Source organism: Macrobrachium rosenbergii, chromosome 12 (assembly GCF_040412425.1).
Source record: "Macrobrachium rosenbergii isolate ZJJX-2024 chromosome 12, ASM4041242v1, whole genome shotgun sequence".
Lineage (NCBI taxonomy): Eukaryota > Metazoa > Arthropoda > Malacostraca > Decapoda > Palaemonidae > Macrobrachium > Macrobrachium rosenbergii.
Genome location: NC_089752.1, coordinates 83,932,525 through 83,953,673, shown reverse-complemented (window position 1 = coordinate 83,953,673; position 21,149 = coordinate 83,932,525). Strand labels below are relative to the sequence as shown.

Here is a 21,149-nt window from a genome sequence, read left to right as displayed (position 1 = left end):
CAATTTTTGTATTTGTCCCCTGTTTATAACTTTTAAGTACATTTTATGTCTTTTTGTTCTCTTGTCTTGCGGGACATAGTTCCCCCACCTTACTATAGTTTATGTATTGGAATATCTATTTTGCTACTCGGACAATTAAAGTTCTTGTGGAATTATAGTTTTATTTCTTTCCATTACAAGTTTCTTTAGTTTTTCAGGATGGTATTTTGTTTCTCTGTTATTATTTCACCAGGTGACACAGGTCGGAAAACCCAGAAAAAGGATTTTGACAAAGGAAAAATCTATTTCTGGGGAGAGACCTGTGTCACCCGGTGACCCACCTCTCTTCTTCCTTTTCCCCCCCTTGATAAAAATACCATTCCTAGGTGGTGGGTGCTAACATGGAATGTAGGTGGCGCTGGTGTGTTGACGGTCCGCGAGTGGTGCGGGCGTTGTATCGGCACCTCACTCGGTAGGACTTTTGACATCGGGAATGTCTACAGGGCGGAGACCTGTGATTGTGACAATCTCACCCTTTCACATACACGACTCCATTTCATGGAGCTCGCACTGGGGGTAGTAACTCCAGCTTGGCATTTAGCTTTTCTCTGGTATATTTAGCAATGGATTTACCTAGAAATAAGTGCTGAATGGTTATTTCACCGGGTGACACAGGTCTCTCCCCAGAAATAGATTTTTCCTTTGTCAAAATCCTTTTAATATTAACCTTAAAGACTCATATTTTTCGTCAATTCCTAAAGGATGCGCTCGTCTTAGACCAGCAACCCGTCCTCACACGGTTTCCTGGTTCTTAAATGACGATTTAAATTGGCATCAGACACTGATAACGAATTATGTACATACTGAGTCTGTTAAGGAAAACATTATTTCTAGTAAGTCTAGCCTCAGGGCTAGAATTTCTGAACTGTCTGCTCTCTCTAGAGAACCAAACCATGTTGATTTCCTCCCGTCAGGAGAAGTTCTGTTGTCTCCGGATCTCAAGTTTCTAGCAAAGAATGAGGATCCACAAAATAGATGGTCTCCTTGGAAGATTATTCCCCTCCACAGGATCTGTCTTTATGTCCAGTTAACACTTTAAAAGCTTATTTAAATAGAACTTCTAATAGAATTTCAGGCCCTCTTTTTGTTAGGGAAAATGGAGGAACCATTTCCTTAAAGGCCATCAGGCAACAAATACTATGTTTCATTAAACAGGCAAACCCGGATTCAGTACCTCGGGTACATGATATTCGGGTGGTGGCCACCTCAGCTAATTATTTTCATAACATGAATTTTGATGACCTTCAAAAGTATACGGGCTGGAAATCACCAACAGTGTTCAAACGCCACTATCTTAAGTCTCTAGAGGCTCTTAAATATTCCACGGTAGCTGCAGGAAGTATTGTTCCCCCAGCCCCAGACTAGTTTATGTAACCTTAGTTTATCCTATTGTTTGTATTTCTCTCGCCTAACTGCCTCGTTTACTTGCCCTGCCTTCTAACCTTCAGGTCAGGCCTGCTTCACAGCCTGACTCCTGGCCGTTTCATGGATATCCTGTTTTAAATCTTTTTGTTAGCCTTAAGTGTCTTGGTGTTGGTTATTTTATGATTTAGACTGTGTGCCTTATAATGTTAATTATGTTTTTAATACGAATGTTTTGGGTTATTAAAACACAGTAATTTTCTCATAGTTTTATTTAGCTCCATTAAGGTAATTCTTAGAGGGCTCCACCAAGCTTTTGTATGGCTGATTCTCTGTTACTATTTCACTGGGTGACACAGGTCGAGCCCAGAAAAGGGATTTTGACAAAGGAAAAATCTATTTCTGGGGGAAGACCTGTGTCACCCAGTGACCCATCCCTGTACTTCCTTTTCCCTCCCGAGTGGCATACCAAGCTTGGGAGGTGCTAACTTGGGATGAATATGGCGGCCGTGGTGGTGGTTGGCTAGGTGCGGAGGGTAAGGCTTTGGAACGGCTCCTCCCTTTTCGTGGTTTTGAGAATGGAGAAATCTGTAGGACGAAGATCTGTGGTAGTGGCAACCACTCACCCCTTGTGCACACCGAACCATCTAATGGTGTTCGATCCAGGGGTCGTAACCCTGGCATTATGGATAGCTTTTTCTCTGGTATATTTAGCAATATTTATACCTAGAAATGAGTGCTAATGGATCATTTCACTGGGTGACACAGGTCTTCCCCAAGAAATAGATTTTTCCTTTGTCAAAATCCCTTTATTATTAAGGTACCCAGTGTAGTATTACATATTATTATTATTATTTAATTTCTATTACTATTATATGTACAGTACTGTAGTACAGTATTACTACTGATTTACATGATTATTTAATGTTATATATTATACAATTAATAAGAAAATACAGAATATTGCTATACGAAAAAGACAAAAAAATCTGCATCCATGAATGTGGAGGTTCCCACGAATATTTTTATAGATATGTTCCATAGAAAAACCCGTCAATGCTTGAGTTTCTTGCAAATTTTTTTTAGATAGGTTCCATAGAAAAACCCGCGAATGGGTGAGTCTGCGAACCATGAGAATGCGAATATGGGGGGTTTACTGTACTAGCATACCCAAGGACAACAGAAACCTAGTTTCTCTCACTTCCATCTTCTCACAAATGAGGATAAAGAAAATCACAATAATAAACTAAAACACAGAAGATGACTCCATTACTATACATCACTATTGTCATCCAACAGGGAAGAGGAAGGAGCTGGGATGACAGAAGTCACTTCCTCCAACTAAGCCACAAATGACATGGGGGGGGGGATGACGACGACGTGACAGGAATCACACCCTCCTGTGCCTCACCTGAGACATCATGTGAAGGCTTGAAAAAGAAAGCATAGTGAATGGCTGGGAGGACAATTAGGAGGAAGGGGCTTGTGATTGCCTCACAAAATTGAATACCACCAACAGCTGCTAAGAGATCAAGATGACAGAGGGAGGTATGGGATGGCAAAGACCAACCTCACCACATGAACTGACCTGGTTTTCTGGCAGCAGCTCTTCCAACCGTCACAAGGCAGTCCTTAAGCTCAGGCTACACCTACACCTTTCCTCTAAACAAATAAATTCAGTCAAACCCTAACAGATTCCAATGACATTTAGTTTGGGTTCAACTGAGGCACCTCGTAATGAAACAGAAGCCAAAAAGGAATATTAGAGGTGATGGGAAAAGAAGGGTCACTAACAGCTGGCAATACAGATGACACAGGTGTGAGTAGATTACATGGGGAAAAAGGAGTGAAAAGAATAGAACGAGACTGATACAGAAATATATGAAACAGGGTCAATAAGAGAATGAAGAATATTATCATTGGTAATGGAACAAATAATAAGTCTTAACATTACCATTACTGTTATCCTCTCTTAAATTAGGTGCTAAAACTAAGCTAAGCTCACTACCCTACGAGACTGAAGAAGGCAACGTCAATAACAGGTGCAATGACTTTTGCTACTCAAAATGATCCTTTGGTGAGTGAGCCAAATATCTAACAGATCAAGATGATGGAGGGAAGTACTGGAATGGAAAGAACAACCTCATCACATGGACTGACCTTGTTTCTTGGCAGCAGATCTTCAACTGTCACAAGGCAGTCCTTAAGCTCAGGCTACACCTACAACTTTCCTTAAAATGGGGATCAGAAGAAGAGTGCACACTATGGGGGGACATGAACTGGTTACCCATATAAATTCAGTCAAACCCTTTACAACAGATTCTAGAAAGAGACTAACATCCTGCTCTAACTTCACATTAGACTTTTCCTGAACTGACCTGATTAAAAGCTCTCCTAGGGCTGGCCCGAAGGATTAGACTTATTTTACGTGGCTAAGAACCAATTGGTTACTTAGCAACGGGACCTACAGTTGATTGTGGAATCCAATCCACATTATAGCGAGAAATGAATTTCTATCACCAGAAATAAATTCCTCTAACTCTTCATCAGCCGGCCGGAGACTCGAACTCAGGCCTAGCGAGTGCTAGTCCACAGCTCCACCGACTCACCCAACGGAATGTGGGAGCATTTGGCAGAGCTGAGGTAGTAGGCTCTGGCCAGGCAGAGGTGGAAGTGAGAAGAGCACAGATGACAGAAGAGGGTAACTAGGAGGAGGAGGAGGAGGAGGAGGAGGAGGAGGAGGAGGAGGAGGAGGAGGAGGAGGAGGAGGAGGAGGAGGAGGAAGTCAAAGGCTCATGCCCTGCTCTAATTAACTGCTTCCTCAATTAACTGACTCTTCTCTTCCTATATTTATAGGATTTATTCATAAATTCCTTTGACCACTCCCTACTCTCTTCACACTGTAGTTGACATCACACTCCTGACCCATACAATTGGTACAAAGAACATCCCTGACTACTGAATAAATTCTGTTAATGCTGATATCACTCCTGCAAAACATAATGCCTGAACAAATAAAAAGTCATAACCAGTGAATGCACATAGCAGCACAGAAAATGGTGGTTAGAAGAACTAAAACGTTGAAGACAAACACACTGGTGGAGACCAGCTGAACTAAACAGTCATCCAAGTCAGCCAAGCAATCTTCTTTACTTTGAGTGCCGACCACACCTACTGGTAAAAAGATATGGTTGGCTATCTTTAACAGTAAGTAAAATTCATCCCAATTAAAAATGCTATCCACCTAAAGGAAAAGAGAAATGTGTCAATATATGTGGCTTTACTGCATATACAAAACTAATCAGGACATCAAACTGACCTACACTTTTGTTAGGCAGAGACCAAATGGTAGCTAAAAACAAAGCAACTACTCTTGGCTTAGCTTAATATTATCTGATCACAACAAAAACTTACCTGAAGCCGACATATCAAAAATATGATGTCAACACCCTAATAGGAAACCATGTCCTTATTGCCACCTTATGGCTTAATAATGCACTAACAATTACACACTCACTAGCAAATTAAAATATATAATATATATAAAATCACCATGAACAGTACAATCAAGAACTGAATGAAAAAGAAGATTAAGAATAAAATAAGAACCACACAATTATTGAACAAATACAAGTCAATGAAACAAAGGTTATGCTATAACGGTCAACCATAATGTGAATGGTTTTGAGTCAGGACCATCCAGATTTGCAGCCCATTCCCATGACCCACTGAGCAAGGCTAAAGCTACTTTTTCCTTGGAAGAATAATTGTTTATGGGAACAGTTTGACCTAGAAAATGGCTACGAATTATGGGTTTGCTGTTATAAAAAATGTAATGACTTTTACAAACCTTTATTATTTTCTTAATAGCCTCATTTTCAGCTTTGAGATTTTTTAGGGCTGCGTGCAAGACATCAAGGGCAGGCATTTTGTTTGTCTGGATACGGAGATGTATTTTCTTGTCCATTGGATGGGGAACAGTATAGCCACAATAAGATACATCTGGGCTGAAAAAAATATATATACAATTAATCTCTTGGTAACATACCCATAATGTTTCCTAACATTTAATTTACTATGTATTCATACTAACTTAAAATCAATCTTATATGAGTTGATCATTTCAGTACAAGGGGTCAATCAACAAAAAACTTTATGGGAATTCTGGACAAGCTAAAGAAAGGATGGTACCAAGCACATGTTCACACTGAGTATGATATCCCCAAGATGATGTTCAACAAGACTGCAACTCCATGGTCAAGCTTTGGAATATAGCAAACAATGAAATCAACTAGAGTAATAGGAAACAGCATTAGGTCTGGTCTTGAACCAAGCTCATGGTAACACACTAGATATGGCTGTTGAAATGTAAGCACATCTACCAGGCTTCCCTGATTTCAGGGCTGCAAAAGACTGGCTCTTCCAGTTAAAACTCCAAGATCGTTTACAAACAACGGTTCGCCAGACTTGGTTCAAGATGGAAACGGTATGCTCAGTACTTAATGCCATCAAGGAGTCCGATTTCATGCTTTTAGTGGACTTGAAGGATGCGTATTTGCAAATACCTATTTGTCATTCCTCTCGCAAGTGCCTCCATTTTACCCTCAAGGAAACTGTTCCAGTTCAGGGCACTTTGTTTTGTGCTCTCAACCTCTCCCCTGGTGTTCGTCCGAGTGCTCACCCATCTCAGCTTGGGACCATTCACATGGGTAATGTCTTCTGAGGCATCTTGACAATTGGCTAGTCCTGGCAAGCTCTTGGCCACAGTTGCTCCAGGACAGAGCGCAGTTGTTCCTGTCATGACATGAGCAACCAGCTCAGCAGCAGCAAGTCATTCTTGGTCACCTGTCATCATTGGAGAAGCTGGTCCCTCATGGGCGGCTCCATCTTCATTCCAGTCAGTGGAGACTGAAGGAGTTTTGGTCTCTACCAAGAGACTCCCTGTTCTTACCAATTCCTGTCTCGGAAGGAGTTTCAGGATTAAGTGATGGGGCACTCCATGGTGTTGATGAGCAACAGTACCACAGTAATGGCATACGTCAACAAGCAGGGGGGATTGGTTTCTCTGCAGTTCCACATGCTGGCGGTGCAGGTGCAAGAGTGGGTGGTAGCACAGTAGGGCTGTCAGCCAGGTACATTCCGGGCACCTGGAACGTAGTGGCAGAAAAGCTCAGTCGCCAGAGTCAGGTGATAGTGGAAAGGTTGTTCGATCTTTGGGGCCTCCCAATGACAGCTCTCTTTGCAACCCGGCACAACAGAAAACTGCCGGTGTTCTGTTCAATCGTGCTGGACCCATGGGCAGCAATAGAAGACACCTTCCAGCACCCATGGGACAATCTCGAGGGCTAAGCCTTTCCTCTGTTTTGTCTGATTCGTTGGGTGATCAACAGGGTCATGATCACCCCAAATCTCAGGATGACACTGGTGGCTCCCAAGTGGCCACATGCCGCATGCTGAGTGGTATCCATACTTGCTAACTCTACTTTCTGAGGTACTGAGAAAGATTTCCCCTCGGCACAACCTGCTGTGCAAACCACATGTAGAGGTATCACCAGGCTGTGAGAGTACTGTCACTTCATGCCTGGAGACTATCCAGTGTCTCTTGCAAGCTAGAGGTTTTTCTCGCCACACAGCAACAGAGATGTCTGGAAGCTTCGCAAGTCCTCTGCAGCTGTGTACCAGGGGAAATGGGCTGTCTTCTGTGGTTGGTGTCATCGACAGGGTATCTCTCATGTCAGAGCTACTCTTCAACAGGTAGTGGACTTTCTGGTCTTTCTTCACCAAAAGAAGCTTCTCTCCATCTCAGCTATTAACCCTTAAACGCCTACTGGACGTATCATACGTCGACTAAAATTGTCTGTTGGGTGTCAAGTGGACGTACCGTACGTCGACTACAAAAAATTTCAACCTTCGTCAACTTTGACTCGACCGAAATGGTCGAAAAACGCAATTGTAAGCTAAAACTCTTACATTCTAGTAATATTCAATCATGTACCTTCATTTTGCAACAAATTGGAAGTCTCTAGCACAATATTTCGATTTATGGTGAATTTTTGAAAAAAACTTTTTCCTTACGCCCGCTCGGTAACTCGGCCGAAAATTTCAGAAATTCTTTCGTCATTTTGTCGTAATTTTTGCACTGTTTTATATTAGCCATTACATAAAGTTTTATATATGAAAATGTGTGCAATTTCATGTAAAATACAGCAAAATACAACCCATGGTTGTAGCTTTTATCAGTTTGGAAATATTTTCATATAAATCACGATAACTGCAAAATTTCAACCTTCGGTCAACTTTGACTCGACTGAAATGGTAAAAAATGCAATTGTAAGATAAAACTCTTACATTCTAGTAATATTCAATCATTTACCTTCATTTTGCAATAAATTGGAAGTCTCTAGCACAATATTTCGATTTATGGTGAATTTTTGAAAAATACATTTTCCTTACGTCCGTCGCGGTAACTTCGCCGAACATCTCAGAAATTCTTTCACACGCGTTGTCGTAATATTTGCACCGTTTTATATTAGTCGTTACATAAAGTTTTATATATGAAAATGTGCGCAATTTCATGTACAATACAACAGAAAATAACTCATGGTTGTAGCTTTTATCAGTTTTGAAATATATTCATATAAATCATGATAAATAGAGAAAATTTGACTTTCGGTCAACTTTAACTCGACCGAAATGGTCGAAAACTGCAATTGTAAGCTAAAACACTTACAGTCTAGTAATATTCAATCAATTAGCTTCATTTTTCAACAAACGGGAAGTCTCTAGAACAATATTTCGATTTATGGTGAATTTTTGAAAAATACATTTTTTTACGTCCATGCACGTTAAATTCATGCATCATTTTGTGATAATATTTTCTCTGTTTGCTTTGATCGTTTTACAATTTGTTATATACCAAAATCATCGCAATTTAGTGTACAATACAAAGCAAAAAAAATAACCCGTTAGCTCTAACCGTTTTGCTCACAGCGAGATTTGTATAAAATTATATATGAAATTTTTTTTGCGCTGTCATATATTTCAATATTTATATATGATAATGATATTTTTTTCATTTCTGATGGTTGCATACTAAACTTCTGGCAATGACAAAAAAAGGAGCCAATAATGAACTCTTAATCTTAAAAACTAAGCGTGCTGTGATTTTTTTAAAAAAACTTTTTTTCCGCTTCGGCGCTAGCTCCCGAACGCCGCCAGCATATGGGAGACGTTTTTGTAAATAGAGGCTCGGCATTTAAGGGTTAAGGACTACAGAGCTGTCCTTGGTCAAGTCCTTCGCTTGAAGGGTATCGATATCTCTTCCTCATGGGAGATCTCCATGCTGCTGAGAAGCTTTGAACAGTCCTGCCCTCCCAGGGAACTCAGGCCCCCAAGTGGGACATGACTCATCTTATGGAGCCTGACTCGTGCACCCTACGAGCTTTATGAGTCGTCAGACAGGGATCTGACCTTCAAGATTGTGTTCTTGCACGCCCTGGCATCGGCAAAGAGTTGAAAAGCTACATGGCCTTTCCTTCGATGTTAAGCACTCGAGGGGATGGGGATCTGTCACGCTCAAGTTTGTCCCGGAATTCGTAGTGAAGAATCAGAATCTGTCAGTCCCAGACACCAGATTGGAGTCCTTTTATATTCCCTCCCTAGAGAACTCTGTTGATGGTGATCAAGATGAGATGCTACTGTGTCCAGTTAGGGTGCTGCAGCACTATTTTAAGATAACTTGACATCTCGGGCCTCAGTGACGAAGACTCTTTGTTAATGCTGGTTTGACCAAGAAAGAGGTGTCCAAGGACACTACTTCTTTCTGGCTTCGTGAGACAAGCAAGAGAGCGTACTCTACATCTGACGAGGTAGATGGGAATATGTTCCAAGCAAGAGCTCACAAGGTTAGGGGCACTGGTCTGTCCCTCGCATTCCAGAAGAAACTGGTTCTACAGGTACTAAGGGCGGGAGTGTGGTCCCAACAAACCACATTCACATCCTTCTACCTTCGGGATGTTACCAACAGGTCCTTGGACATGTTTTCCTTGGGTCCTGTAGTGGCTGCTCAACAAGTTGAGTAGCTCACCCAGCTCCCTAGAAGGACACATAGCATCTCGCCTAAGGTGTACGGTAAGTGAGAGAGAGAATATGTGAGAGTAACTGGCCTCTTCCCTTTTCTCTTTTACCTTTCCTCTCTCATAAGGCAGAGAGGCAGGTGACAAGCCGTCACATGCTGGACTGGCGTGTCATGCAGGTGAGTATAGATAACTGAGTACCGTGTCTAAAATCTAATGCAGGTGAGTATAGATAACTGAGTACCCTGTCTATAATCTAGAGTAGATTGTTAGATACAAGGCCTTCCCCTCTCTAGCAAGGGGGGAGAGAGGCTGACAATAAAACAAACCTATTGGTTTTACTAGCCTTTTATTGTCTCCTACATATGGGTACATCCAAGCCTTTTTCTTTGGAATAATGACACAAAGTCATTCATTCAAGCCCAGAAGTCTGGCAGCTGAACATCCCATATGTTCAATGAACCAGAGGCATGGGACTCCTTCCTCAGCTCCTCAAGCCCAGGAAGAATTTTTCCCGGGTGGGTAGAACTTCCGGTCGGTTCAGAGATTTACCCAGAACCCACCCTCCAATGGGTAAGTCTCCTATGTAAAGACCGAAGGCTGGTATTTGTGTAGGAACAAATTGCAAATTTTGAAGTAATCTGTATTTTTCCTAACATGGAAACCTGAGGGTCTTTACATTTATGGCCCACCTCATCCACCCCTCATGCTGATACCTGAGCTGAAAGACAAAGTGGAGTGCAAACTGACAAGTGGGCAAGGCTTCCCCCTACAATCAGTAGTGAAAAACCTTGTTTAGAGTTACCAGCTGTTCCAGCTCTCATTCGCAAGTTAAATCCTATTTAAAGACCTTCAGATTTGTATGTTAGGAAAAATACAAATTACATTAAAATTTGCAAAGTTAGCTGACTACCAGACTGAATGAGGACGGTGGGCTAGGGCAGCCAGAAAAACATCCGCACAGACAAGCGCACTAAAAGCATTTTAAAAAGGGAAAAAGATTCTAAACATTATTGTTGTATGATCCTTCCTGGTAAGTACTGTTGCCAGACGGTGGATCCACAGCAGGGTGTAAGGTCTTCGTAGCAAGACACGTTGCAGGACCTTTTCGGGGAAATTATTATTAATAAAATAGTTTAACCAGAACCACTGAGCTCACAATCAGCTCTCATAGGGCTGGTCCGAAGGATTAGGACGAAATACCAGGTCTAGGCCATAGGCCAAGCACTAGGACCAAATAGGTCATTCAGCGTGGTGGTGGATAAAAAAAATTGCACAAGGAATATGCTTTTATACTGGAATATACGCACACATTAAAATACATTTACTCATGTTTCCATACATACAAAAAAAGGAATAATAACATTCAAAATAAGTTGATTAACGTTTTTAAGTTTTGTATTTTAAAATTCATTAAATGCCCTATGGGCTTCTGTATTTTCATTTTTTACTTATTCATTTTTAAATTTTATCAATTAAATTACAGTTCTTCATGAATATTATATTAAAATTGGAGAGACTGAAAATGTAGAAGATTCTGAAAAAATTTCCCTCATTGATTGATTTCTAAATGCTGATAATCGCTGTTGGTTATGTTTTGGACATTCACACAATACATGTTTGTCTGTTATCATCACTTTGTGCTCCGAGCACTCTGGAGGAGGGCCATGTGGACTGTTCTTTAAGACTCCATGTATCAAACAAGTATGGCCTGTTCGGAGATGCATCAGAATTACTTGTGAGTCTCTCTCTCTTTCTCTGATATGAAGAACATTTTCCAACACTGGATTTTATGTTTCAATTTATTATTTATAGTTTCCTCATTCCATATAGTTTGCCATTTATTTACAATAATTGTTTTTCTATATCTTATATAATCACTAATAGGTATGTTTACATTTGCACTTATCATGTGGACTGCTTCTTTAGCTGCTTTATCAGCCTCTTCATTTCAATATTTTTTTCCATTATATTATGTTATACAATTTGTGGAGTTAAAATTTAATCTGCTGTACAATATTATTTTTTGGGTAGTAACTTTTAACAGCTTCTATAACGCTTCTTGAGTCGCTGAAAAAAAACTATTGATATATTTTTTTGCTTTATAGTTTTGATGGCTAATGTGATTGCACACAGCTCTGCTGTGAAGACCGAGACATTACTAGGTAAAGAAAATTGATATGTCTTATTCTGGGATATAGCTGCATATCCTACTCCATGTTGTGATTTATACCCAACTGTTTACCCATCTGTGTATACAGTACAGTATTGCATAATGTGAACTTTTTTGGTTTTTTCTCTATGGTGTTCTGGGGTATATGAGTATGTAACTTTTAGACAAATATTTCAAGTGTGCAAGTCTTTACTTTATTCATAGTCTAGTGGGGTGGTAACTTTATTGTTGAAGATACAGTATTTATATATAACCTCACCGAGCAACGCCACCGCCATATATATACCCGAGAACTACCACCCAAGGTCTAACATGCAACTGCACCATCTGCCTATTTAGCTCTAATTGGGAAAGGTGGTGAATGATTGTTTATAAATATATCCCTTAGATTTTTTGTTGGTGAATCACTGTCTTGATTCTTAATACTTTTCATTGATATGAATTCTCTACAAAGGAACAGTGGCAGTTTGTTATATTCAACTTGTACTGAGGAGACTGGTGAGGATCTAAATGCTCCTATGCATATTCTTAGTCCTTCTTTGTGAATTGGCTCTAATATTTTCAGTGCTGTTTCTGATGCTGAACCATATATTTCACTTTTGCAGTCAATGATTGATAACACTGTTATTTTATACAGTATAGTAAGAGTATGTCTATCAGCTCCCTGTAAGTTACATGGGTTTTCCAATTCAGGTGCGCATCAAATATCAATCCTAAAAATTTTGCAGTTTGGCTAATTGGTATATTATGGTTTCTCAGTTTTAATTCTATTTCTTCACCTTTCATCCAATTTTTATTTCTGGGTTCGACCTGTGTCACCAGGTGAAATATCCTTTTAGCACATATTTCTAGGTATAAGTATTGCTACATATACCAGAGAAAAAGCTAAACACAATGCCAGGGTTACGACCCCCGGATCGAACGCCATTTATATATGGTGTCGGTATACACAAAGGGTGAGTGGTGCCACTGCCACAGGCCTCCGCCCTACAGAGCACTCCAATCTCAAAACCCCGAAAAGTGAGGAGCCGTTACATACCTCACCTTCCACTCCCAGCCAGCCACCACCTCAGCCGCCATCTTGTAAACATTCCAAATTAGCACGCTTTCAGTCAACACCGTGTTTTTCTTGGTGCTGTATTTTTGTGAATTTTGACTTTTCATCATGTCATCCCTTCCAGAATTTACATCTACTAAGTTGAGTACCATCTCCTTTTGGTTTTTTCTTAAAGAGGCATCTTATTTGACCTTTAATATATTGTTTACCAGGTAAATAACGGTACGCAGCCGGTCGCGGCTACGTCTGCCTCTGCCATGCTGGACCCTCAGTCTTCGCATGGTTTTAACAGAAAGTTACTGCAAGTTTTTTCAATACTCCTTTCAGTTGGAGTTTTATATATATATATATATATATATATATTTATATATATATATATATATATATATATATATATATATATATATATAATATATATATATATATATATATATATATATATATATATATATATATATATATATATATTTGAATCACCTTTTCGCTGGTAGGGGTTAGGAGCCCGTATCATGACTGATCTAGGCTAGAGACGGAGGTTTTTTCCTCCCCTTTTCTGATCATAAATTCTCCTTTTCCCTGGTCCCCTTCCTCTGCCAGCGAGTTGGTACATTCTCCATGATGGTACTGTATGCTCATGATCTTTTCTGATGTGTACGATGATGGATGACATGTATATTTTTGGATTAATTTTATGTGTGATTCAGCGTCAGGGTCGGCCATCTTGGGTATCCCCCGCTTTCCACCTATCGGTGGTTGTTTGGCCTTCTCTGCAGCTGAGTCTTTTGCGTATTTATAATATATAATTCTATGCATATATATGTTTTTATATTTCACACATCATTTGGTTAACTTTTTATCTTAGTACTCGAAGTCAGGTAGTTTTATTCGATTAGGTATTTTCTAGCCTAGCCTACTCGGCCATTCCGTAATCGGTTTCGAAGGGTTAGGCTGGACTGGATTGGCTCTTTTACACGATGCTCATGCTTCCTAGCTCTCCTGACCAGGCCGTTTTGAGGTTTTGGAGGGAGATGTTAGGTTGTTGAAGGAGTTCCTCGTTCTTTCTCGGCCCACCTGACCATGCCGTCATGTTTTTGGAAGGTGAGGTTAGGCTAGTGAGGTAGTTGCCCTTCCCCCCCCCCACTTTTTTAGCCCACCTGACCAGGCCGTGAGGTTTTTGGAGGGTGAGGTTAGAATAGTGAAGGATCTCCTCAATTCATAGTCTTCCACCTGACCAGACTGTCGGTTTTGGAGGGTGTGGCTAGGCATTCCGTGGTTCCCCTCCCCTGTTGCACCTATTCTGGCCTTCCTGTCCAAGCCAAAAGTTTTGGTTTTGGAGGATGGACTGGGATTGAAGGTTGCACAGACCTCTTCGTGTATGTAGCCTAGTCCTTCCTTACCTGATCAATTAGCACTTGGCGAGTGACCTTGACATCTCTCTACGTGAGGGACGCTGATCACTTACGTTCAGCACCCCGTGGGGAGTTTCTTTCGGCTCCAGAGGGTGTTACCCACCCATCTGGCCTCCGCTTATCGGGTTTCCGCCACTCTGCTATCTTTTCCCCATATCGGCCGGTGTTTCGTTTGTTCGCTTCCCTCAGTGTTAGCTGGAGCATCGAACACGGTCCCAGGGAGGCTATCATGACTTTCGCTATGTTCATTCTCTGCCAGGTTAGTCAGATCTCTTGTTGTTATAGTACACGTTACCACTCTGGTGGGTATGGTATTTGGTTGGTTGGCGCTTTCCACTATCTGGTTCCCGCCCCGTGCATTGAGAGTTGAGCCAGATGCGAAGACTCCTCTCCGCCTCTTCCGCCGCTACCATAGGTGTCAGATAGCAAGATTTCCGTGGCAAATCAGGGCGGAGTACCATAACACCAGCGTATCTTAGAGTACTTTTGTTTACACATTAGTTGACCATTCCGTAGCATAAGTTATATCTATGTCTGCTGCCGGATTCTTTTCCGGCGGTGTTTTATTATATGATAAGCATGTTCCTAGGTTAAGGTATCCTATTACCGCCGGACTTACTCCGGCGGCCCTTAACTTTTAGCTACTCATGTATCGTATATTAATTCTATACTGCCGGACTTAATTCCGGCGGGGTTTTGCCTGACGATAAGCATGTTCCATCACCCATTATTAGGTTAAGGTATCCTATTTCTGCCGGACCTACTCCAGCGGGCCTTAACTTGACGATACTCATGTATCATCTTTCCGCTTACAGATGGTTCGCTGTCAGGAGCCTGGGTGCACGGCGGTGCTCCAACAACCTTGTGGCCATGAGGTGTGCCGTTCGCACTCCGGCTGCTCGGTCCGCGTTGGGGACTTGATCGTCTGGCACCCGGATGGCTGTGAGATTTGCTACGCTCTGTACGAGCGAGTGGTGGATGAGTCGGTAAGCTTTAGAGACCGCTAACCTTTAGTCTCTTTTTTACTTTAATGTCTTATATTGACATATACGGCATTGGGAGAATATTTTCAGTAATCCTTTCCTTTCTTTCAGTCTGACAGTATTACCCGCGACTCTTCGCTGTCGACCCTGAAGATCTGGGTCGGCGGGTTTGGGAGGAATGTTGCGTTGGGGAAGCCGTACGTCCTGTCAGAGGAGATATGTAATCTCCTCTACCCCGGAGCCCAGATCTCAGCTGCAGTGCCGGCGGAAGTAGCCGCCCCTTTAATCGAACGGATCCGGGAGGAGACGCAACCCTCCCAAGAAGACAACCTGTGCGGAGAGGTGGCAGAAGAGGTGGCGGCCATCAACATCCACCTCGAACCTATGAGCGTCGACCGACCACCAGGTAGAAGGTAGGGTGGTAAGTGAGGCAGGGGGAGAGAGTGTAGGTAGTCCCCTTTTGGTTCTCCCTTCTTCCTCTTCTTCTTCATTTCAGGGTTTTACTAAATCAGCTATCCTTGAGGACAGGTCGAGGTCTGTTGTCCCCAAGGTGAAAACCTTGAAAAGAAGGACTTACCAAAGTCCTCTAGGCCTCAAAGGTCTAATCCATCAGCTCCCTCAAGGCCGTCACTGGCTCTTAACCCAGTGGTGTCCACTAGTAAGGCTACTCCCCCGCCCAAGGGGTCAAGATCCAGGACGTCAAAGGCTAGTCCCCCTCAGCCTAACTTTGACCCTGAGGCCTTTGCGGAACTTCTAATGCAGAAGTTGGATAAGAAGGTCGAGGCCAGGATACAAGACCTTTCCTCCCAGCTCGTTTCGAGCTTACAGACCTCTGGTCAGTCTGTGAAGTCATTGGCAGAGAGGATGCAGACTCAGGAAAGCTTGCTCTCCGGGTTTATGCGCTCCGGAGTAGCAGGACAATCTTACGTTGTTCCGGATGCCTCCAGACTGCCCCCCTTTGATAAGGGAAACCCATGGCGTCTGGCTCTTCATGCTCCTCTGCACAATGATACCCTGACCATCGAGGGCTTGGGAACTCGTCGGTTGGAGGAACTGGAGTTCTTTCCACCCGACTTGGTGCTTCCCTACCCAGGCTATGCCAGGCTTACAGAGGAAGCCTGGAATAGATCAGACAAGGTCCCGAAGGAGACAGTTATCTTCCCTAGGGACCAAGCCCAATCCACCTTGATGCATGCTCACACTGAATGGGAGTGTGAAAATACCAAGCTTACTCCCTATAAGGGGACTTTCACGATGTTCTCGGTAGGTGACTCCATCCCTACCCCCTGCACGACTAAGATAGCAGTGCTGACCAGTCAGGCGGGAATCGAGGGTAAGCCGCTGCCTCAACTCCGGGAGACAGATCCCACCTCTCTCGTCTTCCCCGGAGATTCGGAATTTTGGTTGGGAGCTCCGGCCACGTTCACGGTGGGCAAACTCAACCCTGAGTGCGCCTCCACTCTTTTTAGTGAACAGCTTCCTAAGATTCCGGAGGCTCTTCTGAAGGCGGAATTCGAGGCTAGATGCAGGCTGAGTCGCTCCCTGCATTCCATTACTATTATGGAGGTAACGGCGGTAACTTACGCTGAAGAACCTCTTTTCCAGGTCCTGACCAAATCCCTGTTAGCGGCATTCCAGGCGGACCTGTATGACTTTGTAGTGGCAAGACTAAACTGCCGAAAACACATCTTTGCAGACGCCACTATCAGACATGAGCCCAATAGACTCATGAAGAGTTCTATCTGGGGCCCTAACGTCTTCCCTGAGGATGAGGTCAACAATGTTCTAGCGGAGGCAACCAGAGCAAATCAGAGCCTTCGCTCCTGCTGGGGTCTCCCCTTTAAAAGGAAGGCCACCGAGTCCGCCGGACCTCAAGCCAGGGATAGGAAAAGATTCAGGAGGTACAGAAAACCTCAGGCCCAAACTATGCTCCAAGCTGTACCGGTCTCTCATATCGGTCAGCCTTCAACCTCTAAAGCTCAGCCTCCGCAACAGTTTGTTCTGATGCAGCCGGCTCAGCAAACCCTTGCTTCGCCAACCTTCGTGGCGTCCCCGGCTTTCAACGCTTCGTTTGAAAGCCAAGGGGCGTTTCGAGGTTTTAACAGACATGCGAGGGGAAGCAGAGCCAGAGCCTCCTTCAGAGGTAGATCTGCATCACGTCCTCCCTCACGGGGAAGAGGAGGCCGAGGAAGTAGAGGAAGTAAGCCCTCTTCCGCTCAATGAGTCTTCTCAGGTGGGCGGGAGGTTACATCTCTTCCGGGACCGTTGGATCTTCAGTCCGTGGGCCCACAGCATAGTTTCCAAGGGTCTGGGATGGAGCTGGAGCAGAGGGCTTCCTCCGCCAGTCAGATTCCATCAGTCTCCATCCAAAGCCCTCCTGAACTTTGTAAAAGACCTCCTTCAAAAGAGGGCAATAAAGAAAGTGAGACACCTGAAATTTCAAGGCAGACTGTTCAGTGTTCCGAAGAAAGACTCTATTCAGCAAAGAGTAATCCTAGACTTGTCTCAATTTATACATTCAATGCGACAAGTTTCGCATGCTTACAATCTCACAGGTGCGGACCCTACTTCCCCGTGGGGCCGTCACCACCTCTATAGATCTTTCAGACGCTTATTATCACGTCCCGATTGCGAGAAACTTCTCTCCTTACCTAGGATTCAGACTAGGGAAACAAGCATACTCGTTCAGAGTCATGCCATTCGGGCTCAACATAGCGCCCAGAATTTTCACCAAACTGGCAGAAACAGTAGTCCAACAACTACGGGCCCAAGGTATCATGTTAGCCGCATATCTGGACGATTGGATAATTTGGGCATCCAATGCCAAGGAATGTTGGAAAGCAACATCCATAGTGATCAGCTTCCTGGGATCCTTAAGTTTTCAAATAAACAGGAAGAAATCTCGCCTAGTTCCGGAGGCTCGATTTCAATGGTTAGGAATCCAATGGGATCTGGACACACACAAACTGTCTCTTCCGCCGGTCAAAAGGAGGGAAATAGCCAAAGCTACCAGGCAGTTCCTCAAAAACAAAAGAGCCTCTCGACGTACCCAGGAAAGAGTCCTGGGTTCTCTTCAGTTCGCGTCAGTAACAGATTTGCTGCTGAAAGCCAAACTGAAGGATATAAACAGAGTATGGCGGAGACGAGCCAACAGCAGATACAGAGACAAGATGTCTCTAATTCCGCTGGTGTTGAGGAAGAGGCTTCACCATGGTCAACAGTCAAGAGTTTGTCAAGGTCAGTGCCTCTCCAATTTCCCCATCATTGGTGATCCATACAGATGCTTCCCTGAGCAGGTGGGGAGGATATTCCCAACACAAGAAAGTTCAAGGAACGTGGTCAACTATGTTCCGCCAGTTCCATATCAACATTCTAGAAGCAATGGCAGTATTTCTAACTCTAAAGAAACTACGTCCAACCAGACAGATTCATATCAGACTGGTACTGGACAGTGCAGTAGTTGTGCATTGCATAAACAGAGGGGGCTCCAAGTCGAGCTGGATCAATCAGGTAATGATAGCAATTTTCTCCCTGGCAAGGAAACACCGTTGGCACCTGTCAGCTACCCATCTGGCAGGTGTCCGGAATGTCATTGCAGATTCACTGTCCAGGACAACTCTGCTGGAGTCGGAATGGTCACTGGACAAAGCATCATTCGAGTGGATTTGTCGTCAGGTACCAGGTCTCCAAGTGGACCTATTTGCCACAGAGAGCAACCACAAACTTCCGTGTTATGTTGCTCCCAATCTAGACCCTCTAGCTCACTCCACAAATGCGATGTCAATAGACTGGAACAGGTGGCAAAGGATCTATCTGTTTCCACCAATAAACCTATTGATGAAAGTTTTACACAAACTCAGATCATTCAAGGGTCAAGTAGCACTTGTGGCACCCAACTGGCCGAAGAGCAATTGGTTTCCTCTTCTTCTAGAGTTGAAACTCCGGTGCATACAAATCCCCAGTCCAAGGTTGACACAAATAGTACAAACTCGGACTGTGTCAGCTTCCTCAAGAATTCTGAATGCCCTAGCTTTATGGACTTCATGAAATTTGCAGCTCAGAAAGATGCTAACATTGATCCTATTAATACATTGTTCATAGAATCAGACAAAAGGGAATCTACCCTCAGACAATATGACTCAGCAGTTAAAAAGTTAGCATTATTTCTGAGAATCTGAAGCTCAAGAAATGACCACGAACCTTGCAATCTCTTTCTTCAGGTCATTATTTGAGAAAGGACTGGCCTCTAGTACTATTACTACAGCAAAATTGGCTTTATGAAAAATATTTTTACATGGCTTCAATATTAACCTTACAGACTCATATTTTTCGTCAATTCCTAAAGCAATGTACTTAAATTAGCATCAGACACTGATAATGAACTGTGTTCATACTCGAGTCTGTTAAGGAAAACGTTATTTTTAATTAGCCTAGCCTCACGTGCCAGAATTTCTGAACTGTCTGCTCTCTCTAGAGAACCGAACCATATAGATTTCCTCCCGTCAGGAGAAGTTCTGTTGTCTCCGGATCTCAAGTTTTTAGCTAAGAATGAAGATCCACAAAATAGGTGGTCCCCTTGGAGGGTTATCCCCCTTCCACAGGATCTGTCCTTATGCCCAGTTAACACTTTAAAGGCTTATTTAAATAGAACTTCTAATATAATGTCTGGCCCTCTTTTTGTTAGAGAAAATGGAGGAACCATTTCTTTAAAGGCCATCAGGCAACAAATACTATATTTCATAAAGCAAGCAAACCTGGATTCAGTACCTAGGGTACATGATATCCGAGCAGTGGCCACCTCCACTAATTATTTCCATAATATGAAATTTGATGATCTTAAAAAATATACAGGCTGGAAATCACCAACAGTGTTCAAATGCCACTACCTTAAATCTCTAGAGGCTCTTAAATTTTCCACAGTGGCTGCAGGAAGTATTGTTCCTCCTGCCCTAGAATAACTTATGTAACCTTAGTTTATCCTGTCCTTTATTCCTCTCTCGCCTGCCTGCCTCGCTTACTCGCCATGCCTTCTATCTTTAGGTCAGGCCTGCTTCACAGCCTGACTTCTGACCTTTTTGCATATTTTGTTGTTCCCCCCTTTTTGTTAGCCTTAAGTTTATTGGTGTAACTAATTTTGTCTGTGTACCCTAGATTGTTAATCATGTTTTATTATTACTGCTTGGGTTATTAAAACACAGCAATTTTCTTATAGTTTTATTTAGCTACATTAAGGTAATTCTTAGAGAGCTCCACCAAGCTTGTGTATGGCTGATTCTCTGTTATAATTTCACCGGGTGACACAGGTCGAACCCAGAAAAGGGATTTTGACAAAGGAAAAATCTGTTTCTGGGGGAAGACCTGTGTCACCCGGTGACCCATCCCTGTATTCCTTTCCCCCCCCTGAGTGGCATACCAAGCTTGGGGGGGGTGCTAACTTGGGATGTTTACAAGATGGCGGCTGAGGTGGTGGCTGGCTGGGAGTGGAAGGTGAGGTATGTAACGGCTCCTCACTTTTCGGGGTTTTGAGATTGGAGAGCTCTGTAGGGCGGAGGCCTGTGGCAGTGGCACCACTCACCCTTTGTGTATACCGACACCATATATAAGTGGCGTTCGATCCGGGGGTCGTAACCCTGGCATTGTGTTTAACTTTTTCTCTGGTATATGTAGCAATACTTATACCTAGAAATATGTGCTAAAGGATATTTCACCGGGTGACACAGGTCTTCCCCAAGAAACAGATTTTTTCTTTGTCAAAATCCCTTTTTTATAAAAACATGACAACTTGAGTTTTTTCTACGGAAAATGTAAAGCCTACACATGAGGTCCATTCATCTATTTTTATTATGCTTTTATTAATAACTCGTTCTGCATGCTTTATGCACAATGCTGTATAATATATGCAAAACCATCCATATAAAGGTTACTTCCAATTTATACTGGTAACATGTTACTGATACCATTAATTACTAATGTAAACAGAGTACCACTAAGGATGCTTCCTTGTGGGGCTCCACTTTCAAGTGGAAATGTTTTTGAGAAACCATTATCTAG

The 21,149-nt window shown here is 42.8% G+C and overlaps 1 protein-coding gene across 1 annotated transcript in view; it reads right to left on the bottom strand.

The window, feature by feature from the left end:
- Window positions 1–21,149, bottom strand: part of l(2)37Cg (RNA polymerases I and III subunit AC2 l(2)37Cg) — a 303,443-nt gene that overhangs the window by 130,979 nt on the left and 151,315 nt on the right. The window contains exon 3 of the mRNA XM_067112403.1: window positions 5,252–5,408. Within this exon, the coding sequence (XP_066968504.1) occupies window positions 5,252–5,408 (157 nt within the window). The remainder of the gene's footprint in view (window positions 1–5,251; window positions 5,409–21,149) is intronic.